General features: G+C 46.0%; 1 protein-coding gene across 3 annotated transcripts in view; it reads right to left on the reverse strand.

Annotated features, from left to right (window-relative positions):
• Window positions 1-13,577, reverse strand: part of CNTNAP2 (contactin associated protein 2) — a 2,034,513-nt gene that overhangs the window by 166,812 nt on the left and 1,854,124 nt on the right. For all 3 annotated transcript variants that reach the window (XM_060305187.1, XM_060305186.1, XM_060305185.1), the window contains exon 20: window positions 3,139-3,375. In XM_060305187.1, coding sequence (XP_060161170.1) covers window positions 3,139-3,375 — 237 coding nt within the window. The remainder of the gene's footprint in view (window positions 1-3,138; window positions 3,376-13,577) is intronic.

The following is a 13,577-nucleotide window of genomic DNA, read 5'->3' on the forward strand; positions in this document are numbered from 1 at the left end:
GTGTGTGTGTGTGAGGGTGTGTGCACGCGTGCGTGTGTGAGGGTGTGTGTGTGCGCGTGCGTGTGTGTGTGCATGCGTGTGTGTGTGTGTGAGGGTGTGTGTGTGCGCGTGCGTGTGTGCGTGTGTGTGTCGTGTGTTACGCTTACTAACTCATTTGACTTTCACAGCACTGCTCTGAGGGAGAACTATGTAACAGATGATGAGACAGAGGCTCGGAGTGGCTCACGGCTGCCCAAGATCCCACAATCTGCAAACGGAGAAGCAGAATTCAAACCCAGACTTTCTGGTTCTGCACTCCGAGCTCTCACTCAAGAGCCTGGTGGGTCCTGATTGGAAGCTGCTGGGACTCGGGATCTGTCCTCCTGATCCTGGGGAAGGAGGCCCTCCTGGCTGTATGACAGGGACACTGTGTGTGAAGGAAGACCTACTCTGGCCGGGCTGGGCAAGGTTAGCGTGACTGGAAGCAGAGAGACGGTCGGGACAGAGCATCCCAGGGACGTGCTGAGGTGCACTGGTACCCCACGGTGGGGTCACGGGGTGCCAGGAGCCCGGCTACCCTCAGGCCTTGGCAGGTCTGTGGAGGTAAGGCCTGCTGGAGTCCCTGGGCTGGGGGCCTCCCAAACACAACCTCATGCATCTGCCCAGGTGCCATTCAAAGATAACATTCTATGTTTGCCACGCCAGCAGCAATGTCGGAAAGCGCTGAATCAGAAGACATTTGCCAGGAGAGTAGCAGTGGGGAAGCAAAGGAAGGGATACTCTGGAAGAACACGGTGAGAACAGGATGCACAGGACTTGTCAGGCTGGATGGCCCGCAAGAGGCGGAAGGACGGAGTGCTCATGAATGAGGCCAGGCTGTGAGTTCTGGTGTCTGAGAAGCGGTAGCACTGTCAGAAGAAGAGGGGCCTGGTTCTGGGAGCAGTGAGGACAATACAGCTTCCGATATGTTAAGTTTAAGAGATGCCAGGGCATTTAGTTAGAACTTTTTATTTTATTTTAATGACATTTTGGCTTAGTCCTTATTTATTTCTTTTCCCTCAATGAGTTCCTCAAATTTTTCTAGCTTTAAATCTCAATTCATAAAAAATGCAGTATTTGGAGTATGAAGAAGCCAAATTTTCATTAGCAATTGAGGACGGCCTTGCAATAATTAGAGAGAAACTGACTGTCCATGCTTTGCAAATGCACCGAGTGTTCTAGAGGTCTCTAAGCAGGGCAGTGGAGAACTCTGGGTCCAGCATCAGACACCTGGGTTCAGGAATCCCAGCTGTGCCACCACCAGCTGAGTGTGCAAATCACCCAATCTCTCTGCACTCCAGTCTACCACCTGCAGGAAGAGGGTAAGAATGGACTCTGCCTTATAGAGTGTGTGCTCTTGGGAACTAATGCATGTGAAACACTTAGCACAGCTTCGGGCAGCCTTACACGGTAGCCATTAATATGGAAACGACTAGTCAAACCCCCTGTGCATGACAAAGGCCCACAGACACACGCGTGGGTGCTCGCAGGGGCCGGTGCAGGCTTGGGGGCGTGAGTTACTGGATAGAATTGGGACCAGATTTTAACGTGGCAGTGGCTTGAGGAGCAGACAATACAGCATCTACTGAGGCATGTTCCTGACATTCTTGACGAGCTACAGGTGAGAACCCACTGCTCACTGAGGCGAGGTTGGGACATGAGGGTGGAGAATATCGATGGATTAAACAGCTATTTAATCTGATGCAGGAGAAAGAAACTTAACAGGTGAACTTCCAGAGAGCAGGGGTGTACGCTTTTCTACTTCCTGGTTGAACTGTTTTTTTCTGGTGAGAACAGGGACAGGATCACTGAGAGCATCTGACATGTGTGGAAGAGTATTACCCAGCAGAGACAAGTCAACTGCGCAAACAAACAACGATACTCTGCGCCCACATTACTGCTGTTTTTCTGTCCATCGTTTTTACAGAGCTAAACTGATATCGTACAGTCAAGGCTGTACCATGCCTTTTCTTGGTTGTATATAATATTACATAAAAATTTTCTCCATGTCATTAATTACTCTTCATAAATATTGTTCTTAATGGATACACGATATTCCATAAAATGGTGATTCCCTCTTTTACTAACTGTTTTCCTAAAATGTAACTCCTAGGTCTTTTCCAATTCTTATTTTCATAAATAACAGTATAAACTATGATGAACGTCTTCATGCTGAATCTGTCTGATTTTCGGCTTCTTTCTTCAGAAATAATTTCTGAAAGGGAAAAATCCTAAGGAACATTTTTTTCCCACCTATCTTTTAAACCGACAGAGCATTGCCCAGAGAAGTTTAAGAATTTACTATTTTATTAACACTCAAGCTGAATTGGGTTAATAATAATAATTTTTAGTTCCCACAGAAGAAAGTCTTGATCTTTAAGATGCCATGACACTGAAATAGCTGTCAGAAAAGGCTGCAGGACCTACTAGAGAATGGACTTGAGGATACGGGGAGGGGGAAGGGTAAGCTGGGACAAAGTGAGAGAGTGGCATGGACATACGTACACTACCAAACGTAAAATAGATAGCTAGTGGGAAGCAGCCGTACAGCACAGGGAGATCAGCTCGTGCTTTGTGACCACCTAGAGGGGTGGGATAGGGAGGGTGGGAGGGAGATGCAAGAGGGAGGAGATATGGGGATATATGTATACGTATAGCTGATTCACTTTGTTATAAAGCAGAAACTAACACACCACTGTAAAGCAATTACACTCCAATAAAGATGTTTAAAAAAAAAAAAAAGGCTGCAGAGCTTCAATCATTAAAGAGCAAGACCATGAGAGAGGTAGCCTCCGTGCCTCCAACCTGTACAGTCTCACTGGGAAATGAGAGAGATTTGCTCCTTGATACACCTAAATATTTTTATTTGTAAAAAAGAGATCTTAAAACTCCAAGTGTCATAGAACTCAAGTTTTCAGAGAGGAAATGGACTCAGTGTCTGGCATGTTTATATGCTTTAGAACTGCTTCGATTGCTCTGAGAGATCCTAAGTCCATTTGTATATTCTAAAATGGGATGCCTATTTCAGTCGCACTGACACTCCTGGCTTAGTGTATATTTGGAGATGGTCTCCGATATTACAACACTGAAGGGCAGAAGGCTAGGTATCCTCGTCCTTACCGGTGGGTTTGACGAGAACTGCCAGGAAGTCGGTGGTGAAAGAGCTGACGTAGAGGAGGATGCAGGGTGCCTTGGTGGTGCTGAAGCTGAAGCAGATCTCCTCGCGGGCCAGGTCCGGGGCCCCATTCTGCGGGTCCAGGGAGTTCTCCGACCTGCTGCCCGATTCCTTAGCACCGGACCCGGGCGCCTGGAAGTTATACCGCAGCCACATCCCCTCTTCAAAAAATGCACCCACATCTGTTTGAAAAGGAAAGAGAAAATGGAAAGGTGAGAAGTCCGAGGCTAATACCACCAACCATTTAACCTGGGTAGACGGTGAGCTTTGTCGTGGCCGCTAAGGCTGTTCCTGGAGGGTGGACCGACTCCAGGAAGGGAACGTCTATGCAGATGGACGTTGTTTCATCAACACGGATACGCTACCGAAACCAAAAAAGCAGTGTCACAGAGTATAGCAGTCTGTCCACTTAAAACGTAGTAGCTAAATTGAGAAACGTTAACTCATACCAGAAAAAAGTTTCACGTTTAGTACTTAGACCAAATAACTAATTTCGGTTGAAGAGAGATGCTGAGAATAGGCAGTGCCATTGTTAGGGAACTGCTGACCGACACCGCCCGCCTCGGCCAGACCCGCTTCCCTGAGCTGTCTCACACAGGAGGTCCCGATAAGGAACATGGTGCTGTGGAAAACTAGCCGGGAGGAGACGACCAACTTCTTAGAATCCTTCGCGCTGGAATCCCTCCTGGCTGAGCGATGCACACGCCATCAGGAAGGACCCTGAGTCAGACCAAATAGGGGCCAAGCAAGATGACTGGCCAGAGACAACCGGAAACTAACCCCATCACCATAAAACCTGAGGCCGCGAGCCATGTGGCAGAGCAGTTCTCTGGGGTTCCCTTACCCTGCTGCTCTCTGCCCAGGTGCCCCTTCCCAATAAAGTCTCTTGCTTTGTCGGTGTCTCCTTGGACAATTCATTTCTTAGTGTTAGACAAGAGCCCACTCTCGGGTCCTGGAAGGGGTCCCCCTTCCTGCAACAGTATCACATGAACCACTAATTCAAGGAACTCATGGGCATCTTCTGAGAGATCGGAGTTGCTTTGGATGTTCACCCAGGAAAGCCCTTGGTGAAACCCTGATGAAGTCCTGGGAGACTTTGGGTCTAGTCTTCAAAAATCACAAGACATGAAGTTAGAGGGAACTGGGCTCAAATTTGGTGCTGCCTTTAATTGGTTATGCGGCCTTAGAAGTTAATTCGCCAGCTTCTCTAGGCCTCAGCATTTTATATGTGAAAGAGAGGTAATAACAGTAAGAATTACAAAAGATAATTAAAGTAATTAGCACATAATAAATAGTACCTATTATTATTATTAAGAAATTAGAAGAAAGGTCACCCATCCTTCAACAGTTTTTTCCTGTGGGCTAATCAATGCTAATTAGTTTTTAATCATTGCCTGGCAGATACGCTCCTGCTACAGTTTCTCCATTGTTCGCTCCATGTTCTAAAAGCACCTCCTGACTCCCTGTGAAAGGCTGGGGGGCTAGCAAGGTCTGCTTGGCCTTCACAGTTAACTGTTTCATTGCCTTCTGCACGTGCCCTTGAAAGCATTTCCCAAACTTCTTTGCCCGTGGAACCCGTTTCTCTCGTAAGACTTGACATCCCACTAAACTAACGTTACACAGAGTGTATTTTGTGAAACATCCGCTCTACATTATAATGAATAGGGGAGGACCGATTTTAAGAGGATTCTTTCCTCTGGGAATTTTGAAGTCTGTTCTTGTTAAAGAAGCCTAGCACAGAGAGAGTCAGCAGCACAGTGTGGTGATTCCGGGTCTGCAGTCAGACACCTGTGGCTAACCAACCCTGTTAACTTGGTCAGTGGCTTGAAACTCTCTAAGCTTCAGCTTCCCTCTCTGGAACCTGGGGCCTCAGGCTGTCGTGAGGGTTAAACCCACAGATGATACTCAGCCTGGTGCCTGGAATGTATGACAAGCGTCCAAAAAAGATTACTTAGTCATATTCCAAAGACAGGTTACCACTTTCTACTGAGGGCCGCAGATGCCACCCTGACCCCCACCTCACATGATCACGCATGTGCAACACTCCACCCGGCACTGCTGCAGAGGCTGCCACGTCCTGCTTCCCACTGAGCTGTGGTGAAGAGCTCAGCTAACTATAAGCTCTCAACCATGGGCAGTACTGTTCTCCTCCTGGACCCCCACCCAAGGGCTTTTGCAAGTGTGTGTGCATGCGCGTGCGTGTGCATGTGTGTGTGTGCGCGCATACGTGGAGGGTACTATTGGCATTTGGTGGGTGGGGGTGAAGCCTGCTGAGTGTCTTGTGACACGTGGGACTGTCTCACACAATTAAGAACTGTCCTGCTCAAAATGCCTAGAGTGTCTTCGCCGGGAAACACAGGATTAAACAGACACTTAATCCACGCTGGTCACTGCACGGCTCACCAGGATGTAAAGTGCAGCAAATGCATCAACGACCTTCAAGAGTCTTCTGTCTGAAACTGAGCAGGACCCTGTGGGGCTCCTGGGCACAAAAGCCTTTCTGTGTCCCCTTCCTTGGGTTCCAAAGTGCAGGTGCAAACAATTGCTGATCAGGGAAGGGAGGGGATGCAGAGACCAGGGAGGAACAGTCAAGAAACAATAGTGCAGGTTTGGGGCAGGGTCCTGGTTCCCCCTCGGGGGACACACATAACAATATCTTTGCGCTCTTCTGCAGAATCAAGGCCCCCACCAAATGGAAGATGTAACTACCTGATGATGCTCTCTTCATTCCAGAGAAGGTCACAGTTCGCCCATCATCACCTGACACCAGATGATCTCTGGACTGAAGGAATGCGGACCCTGCGTGCACCCTCATCCTTCTCAGCAACCTCGCCCCTCGACTGTGAAACTCCTCACAAACCCCCCTGGGTTGGGGCACACTGTTCTGAGGGCATTAGCCCGCTGTGGCCCCCTTTGCCTGGCAAAGCAATAAAGCTATTCTTTTCTACTTCACCCAGAACTCTGTCTCTGAGATGTAATTCGGTGTAGGGGTACAGAGGCCAGATTCAGCTTCACGTCCAGTGGCAGGTGTAGGGGAGACACACTGACACTTTGAACACGTGTGGTGAGAGTTATGGTGGTTTACTTGGTAGGTTATGTGAGAAGAACCCCCCTCTTACTGCCCAGAGGATCCTGAGCTGCCTTTTCCACTCTCTCAGCAAAGAGAGTGGAACTGATCACCAGCTGCATGCCCGGCACTATGCCGGGTGCTGAGGTTACAATCCTTGTTCTCAAGGTGCTCTTGATCTAGAGGAGAATTTAGGCTAACAGACATCATCAGAAGGCAGTGTGCTCAGTACAGGATCAGGTTTATATAAGGGGCACTTGGAACAACAGGGGTACCAGACCTGTCTCCAGGGCTCCAGGAAGACTTCCCAAGTGAAAAGACATTGAAGTCGGGGCCCAAAGAGCCAGAGGCGGGTCGCTATGTAAAGGTGAAGATGAAGACAAGCCACTTTCTAGCTGAGGGCGCAGCGTTCAGACAAACTTAGGGGCCAGAGAGTCTGCAATGTGAGCATCGTGCTCGCAGGTGAAATTTACACGCTCCTTTTTTTTTTTTTTTTTTAACAGTATCAGTTATTCACACAAGACTCACTAGGCTCCCACTACTGCTGGGAAAACAGTGAAGGAGACAGAGGTGATCCTTACCCTCAGTAGTTCAGATCCTAGTGGGACAGACGGACATTACTAGGACTGGCTGATGTGACAGCGTCTAGCAGCTGGTGGGGCGGGGAGCATTCGGGGACAGCAGGCAGGCAGGCCGCCCAGAGCAAAGACACCAAGGGGTGTGTTTTGCCAGCAGAGAGGTTCTACCAGAGGATGCAGGGGTCAGCATCTTGGAACAGGTTTGGGCCAAGCAGGAGAGAAGAGGTAGACCTGGGGCCTGGAGAGAGGGAGGGAGGAAGGCTAGAGATCAAGGCTGGAGGGTTTGACCAAGCCAGAGGCGAGCAGACAGGGCGGATGCACAGGGAGAGAAAAAACGTACCGGGCCCTTGAAACTCAAGACTGAGGAGCGCAGCACCTGGGCCTGGGAGGGGTGGGGGTTCTGAGCAGCAGAGGCTGAGGAAGCAGGTAAAGCCAAGGAGACCACAGGCACCTGAGCCACAGATGCAGCGCATCGCCGGTGAGATCCTAAGCTCCCTTGGGCCAGGCTCTCCCCAGGTATTCTGCTCCCAGAGAGAGGGCAGAACTGAGTCCCTGACAGCACTTCTCAACAGGCCTGGGAGTCTGTTAAAATGCTGGTGCTCAGGCCCAGCCCCAGATTTTAGCTCAGAGGGTCCGACTCAGAGGGTCTTGAGAATCAGCACGTGTAAGAGGCGATGCTTAGGGACACAGGAGTCTGAGGTGCTGGGAGCTGGAACGGAGGAGGATAGTGCGCTCGGTGGGGCTGCTGGGCGGTCCTGTCTGGGTGAGAACTTAACGCTTTTCTCAAATAAACTGGCGACAATCCTTCCAAGGCAGATCATAAAGGGAAATTTGGAAAGCTAGGGATTTTGGATAAACAAATAAAAAATATGCCATAGAGAATACTTTTGGTGTATTTCAGAGTCATCCATCGTTAAGAAGCTTTAAGGATTCATGCCAGTATTGGAGGAAGGGATATACCACGCTTAAAAGCGTTGCTCTGAAACCACATTGTAACCCAACTGTCAAAGCGGGGCCTGGGAGTGCTGTGAGCCATTTAAGGTTCCAAGTGGCAGAATTACAGCTGTTATTTCATTGTTTCAGATCTTTTTAAGGAAATGCCAAATCAGAGTACTGCAATTTCATTTAGGAAAGTAATATTCCCATCCCTTCTGAATGAATAATTAAGATAATGCTTACTTCACAAGCCCCAAATAACATCTTTTCCCCCATTAAATGATCAAAAAGTTGACTTCGAATGCTTGATTTAAGGTTTAATACTAATATGAGATAGTTTAATTTTTGATATTAATTTTTTTGGATAAAAAAATGATAAATTTTGGGTCTAGTTATTCTAAGATATATTATGAAGGAGATTTGTTGAGTTATGTGTCTCAAAATTTTGAAATTTTGAAATTATGCCAGACTTAGGATCATAAAGGTCACAGGCATCTTGAAGCAGACAAGTAATCTTGTCTTAACCATTTCTTGGTCTTCAAAATGGATCATATGTAAATTACCCCTGACTGTGGAAAGTAAGTTTGGAAATGTTTGAAATAAAATCCACAAACCATACATCCCAGAAAAATACCACAAAGGTTATTCTCCCCTTTGTCTAACCAAATCCCTGATGCTCACAGTGGAAAAACAAACAGCTGGCACCCACCCCTGTAATTAAATTGCTCATCTTTTTCTCCTCCAAGTTCTATAATTCTATTCCTTTGGTCTTTTCACTTAGGATATGTTTTGCAACCTGTATTTTTTAAATAGACATGATTCTTTCTGTTCTCTAACTTCCCCCTGAGGACCCAGAATTGAAAGTCCCCAACTCACAGATGGGTTCTTTCGCAAAAGTTTATTTCAAAGTCAGTAACTTGCAACTTGGAACCACTTTCCCATAGAAACAATGCTTTAAATGATGGTTAGTTTGCCAGGAGAGTCTACAAATGCTGAATCACTCTGGATGGGTAGTAAAAGATAATTGAAGAGTGCCACTGTGTATTAGTAATTAAAGCAGAAACAACAGCAACAACAAATGTTAAGGTGTACTGTGAGTGTGAGAACCCCAGGGAACCATGTTCTCACAAGGCTTTCATCTAACTTATTCAGGAGTGTGCTGGTAAACGTTACACAGCTAGCTCTCCTGGGGGGAAACCCTGATTTGTGGTCTCCGCCTAGTCCCATGGTGTAAACACTCCTACCTTGGCTGATTTCAAGCTGCCAATGTGGCATCACTAAGAGATGATGGAGTTGGGAAGAGATGTTCACAGTTGGTCTATCAGCCTGTGTGAACTGCATTCACCCGCTGTCACTGACCCAGTCATTCAAGCAAACCACCTTTACTGAGCCCCCATCTTGGCAGGTGTGTTAGGCTGCTCAGGCTGTTATAACATATTACCATAACTGGGTGTTGTAAACAACAGAAATCTATCCTCACAGCTCTGGAGGCTGTAAATCCAATACTGAGGCGCTGGCTGGTTCAGTTCCTGGTGAGAGGTCTCTTCCTGGCTTGCAGACACATTTTCTTGCCATGTGTGCACATGGCAGAGAGAGAGCTAGCTCTCTGGTCTCTACTTCTGAGGGCACTAATCCCATTATAAGGGCCCCACCCTCATGACCTCATCTAAGCCCAGTTATAGTCATCCCTCGGTATCCATGGGGGATTGCTTCCAGGACCCCCCTCGGATACCAAAATCCTTGGATGCTCAAGTCCCTTATATAAAATGGCATTGTATTTGTATATAACCTACATACATATTCCTGAAAACTTTAAATCATCTCTAGATTACTTATAATGCCTAGTATAATATAAACATTATGTAAATAGTTGCTGGTGCATGGCAAATTCAAGTTTTGCTTTTTGGAAATTTCTGGAGTTTTTTTTTTTTTTTCTAATATTTTTGATCCATGTTTGGTTGAATCTATGACTGTGGAAACTACAGGCATGAATGCTGACTGTACCACCAAAGGCTCCACCTCCAAAACCACAGCACTGGGGCTTAGGGCTTCAACATATGAATTTGGTTAGGGAGGGAATGCAAACATTCAGCCCATAACAGCAGGCTTCCTTCTTTTTACCTCCTGCTGTAACCAAACTTTAATATTTGCTTCCTCCTTCCTGCCTTCCAAAGCTCTCTTCTACTTTGTCCCAGTTACCCTGGATCCTGAAAGCTCTGTTCAGCCTCTATAAAATTTAGGAGAAATTTCTGCAGAACAGACACGGCAGCCCCAGCCTCAGGTCATTAAACTCTTTCATGGCTGAATTCCAGTGATCAGAATGATCACTCTCATTAACTGTTTTTTAATTATCATTGAGTAAAAAAAGTGAAGTGAATTTTATGGAACTCTGCTCCTAGAGACCTTGGACGTCACCCTTCTGCACGTTTCCCGATTTTCAACCAGGCCCGGTTCCTTCCAGGGCAATCTGCAAGGCTCAGTTATGTTTAAACTTATTTCCTATTCTACTCCCAAGGCCCCGCTATCCTGAAATACAAGCAGTTTCTCTCCTGGCCTTGTATCGGCAAAATCTGCTTTTTCTCTCCAAGTGTACCACTCTGAATTTCCCTCCTGACTTTTTAAATTCTGATTGTTTGCTGTTTTCTTTAATTTACTATAATCATTTTGGGCCAACAACATTGGATGCAGACGGGTTAATGTTCATCTCTACTTGTTCTGTTTCCACAGGTGAATACATGTCTATTGCAGCCATTTCCCACCATTCTTTCTAAAGGTCAGGGCACTGCCAGGTCAGTTTGTGTGTAATAAATTTCAAGTGTCTGAATCCATACAAAGGATAAAAATACCAAAGAAAAATCTCATACATTTAGCCTGAATGGTATGTGCTACCCATGAGACACAGGTGTAAAGTTTATTACTGGAAACACATCAATAAACTATATGTTCTATGAGTTGACTATGGAGGAGCCAGGGGACCTTCTCACTTGGAGTTTAAGAGCCAACAGTACTGAACACATTTACTAGAGTCTTAAACAGGAAGACAGTCTGCATCCAGAATTTCCAGGGTCATGCTCCTGGAACTGTTACTAAGCATTACTGGCATACATGGCAGTTAACAGGTTAGAATGTTTTGGGGAGAGCAAGGGAGATGAGGATGCCACTGCAGCAAACTTCAGCTGAGACATCTATAAGGGATTAATGTGGTACAAGCGGAGGGCAGGAATCAAGAGGTGTGGGTTTTAGTCCTGATGTTGCCACCAAGTAGCTCTATGACCCTGGTCAGGCAAGTCATTGAATTGCTGTGGACTTTAAATCATTCTCATCTTAAATACTGAACCCATATCGATCTGGCTAGCACCCAGGCTCTCCCATATTTTCTTTCAAATATTTATTATATTTGAAAGGATATAATAAATTTAAGCCATGAAGCTATTAGATATTTAACAGGGAGTAAATGATATTTAAGTTAATTACTGAGGGAGAATGAGATTTAACTGGGATTTGGGGGTAGGGAAAGCATTCTAGGAAGAGAAAAGAGCATGTGCAAAGGCCCTGAGGAAGGAGGGAATATTAAGGACCAATGCAATCAAAGTCAGGATGGCTAAAATTCGGGGGCAAGTGGCAGGAAGAGGCTGGTGAGAAAGGGAGTGGCATGTTGAGGATTTTTTTTATATAGAAAGTAATGGGCAGCCCTGAAGGGGTTTAAGTAGAGGTGATATAATCCGATTTGCCATTTTAAAAGATCATTCTGGCTGCAGTTTGGTGAAAGGATTGGAGGGAGTGGAGAGCATTTTACTCCTAAACTTAAATTTCATCCCTTTTCTTAACATTTGGGGTATCATTTGGAAGGGGAGTCACTAGAGACATTTCAGAAAATCTGTAAATCTTCTGAAACTTCACATGAAAGTAAGTTAAGTGTGTATGCACTTTTCTGGGGAAAGAGTTAATAGTTTAAATAAAATTTCATGACCCCAACCCCCCAAATTTGAGGAAAAAATAATAAAAATTAGTTCACTCCTTACTCATTCAAAATGATCCATTGAGGTGCTCAGGGTTGTTAGGCTCTGTGTTGGATGATGACTCAGGCCCCAGAATGACCTTCCTTACCCTCACTATCTGGACCTGCTGCTTCCTAGCTGCGCCTCCTGTGCTCTGCTTGTGGTCTTGCCTGATTGGGTTACTGGCTTTCACACCTCCACTTCCTTCTCATCCCTTCCATTCTATTCCTTACTCACTATTCCTGTCAGGGTAAGCGCCAGCTCCTTGCTAAGAGCCCCATGCAGTGTACAGAGCTCTTCTAAGTGCCCTCCCAGCTCTATGTTATAACTTCAGTCCAACGCATGTAACCTTGTTCGCATTGAACTGGTAAACATTTCTTGGACTCTTACTCTAGGCTAGGCCCATGCTGATAACAAGAGCAAACACACGAGACTTTTCCGGGAGGGAGTCCACAGTTGGTTGGGAGGCCATCAGGAGAGCAGAGCTTGAGATTTAGAATCACAGAGTGTGTGTGGGCGGCAACAGCAGGGGAGAGAGGGGCTGTCTCAGGGGTGGGTGAGGGAAGGGCTGGATGATACGCTAGGAAGAGGACCCTGAGTCGGGTACCGACAAACAACCACGTACCTGCAAGACTCGAGACTCGCAAGGTGGCAAGGGTGCTCCTGGGGAGGATGAAAGCGTGAACAAAGCACAGAGGAGCGGAACGTTTTGGGGTTCAGGAACTTCTGTCAGAACGTTGCAGCCTCGCTGTACTTTAGAAAAATATGTCTGAGGCAAACTCTCAGAGATTCTGACTTAATTGGTCTGGGGAAAGGCCTGCCTGTTGGTATATTTCAACATTTCCTGGGATGACTCCAATGTAATGCATTTAATCGATGGACCCCTCCAGCTCTATTGCTCTAGGTGTTGGGTCTAATTCAGTGGCAAGTGTGGGGTGACAGCTGGCAGAAGGTGCCGCTAGGAAAGAAGGCAGAAGGGAGGCTGCAAAGGGTCTTGAATCACTTGTTTTCAAAACTTTTAGAAGAATCCTATACTTTGAAATAATTTCAAATGTACAAAAAAGTTGCAAAATTAGTGCAAAGAACCTCCATATCCTACATATCCAGACTCTGTAACTTTTAACACTTTTAACACTTCACCACATTTCTGTGTGATGAACACACACACACACACTATATATGTATATGCAGACACACACACACGCGCACACACAAAGACTAAGTCCTGAAACCATATGAGAGCAAGCTAAGAAACCAACAGTAACACAATATTGTCCCATTCCTGGGGAAAAATGTATATACAGACACAGATACTTATATACACACAGATAGTTTTAGAAAACCATCTTGAGGCTATATATACATGTATGCGTGTATATATATATATTTCCATGTAGAAAGATTTTTGCAAATAACCAGGCAACGTAGGGGGCCCACCTCACCTCTTTCATCCTGGGAAGGAGGAGAGGGGAGAGAAAGGGAAGGCACGGAAGGGGCGAGGAAGCTAGGAGCTGAATGCCTGAGTTACACATCTGGATCCTCACTAGAGTGTGAGCGTTTTAGGGTAAGAACTTTGCCTGGTAACCTCAGCCAGCCCCTGGCATCCAGCAAATACACAATAAATATTTTTTGAATTGAGTTGAATAGAATCTGAATTTTTTTTATAGCAACAGTATATTCTTTAACTAGTTGATCTGCACTGACCTTCCTTAGCTGACAATTTCTTCAGTCTCATTCCCTTTGTAAAGTGGGCTTCTTGACAGAAATGCTCTTCCATCAACTTAGACATAATCATTAATTAAAAG

The sequence above is a fragment of the Globicephala melas genome, chromosome 9, assembly GCF_963455315.2.
Source record: "Globicephala melas chromosome 9, mGloMel1.2, whole genome shotgun sequence".
Lineage (NCBI taxonomy): Eukaryota > Metazoa > Chordata > Mammalia > Artiodactyla > Delphinidae > Globicephala > Globicephala melas.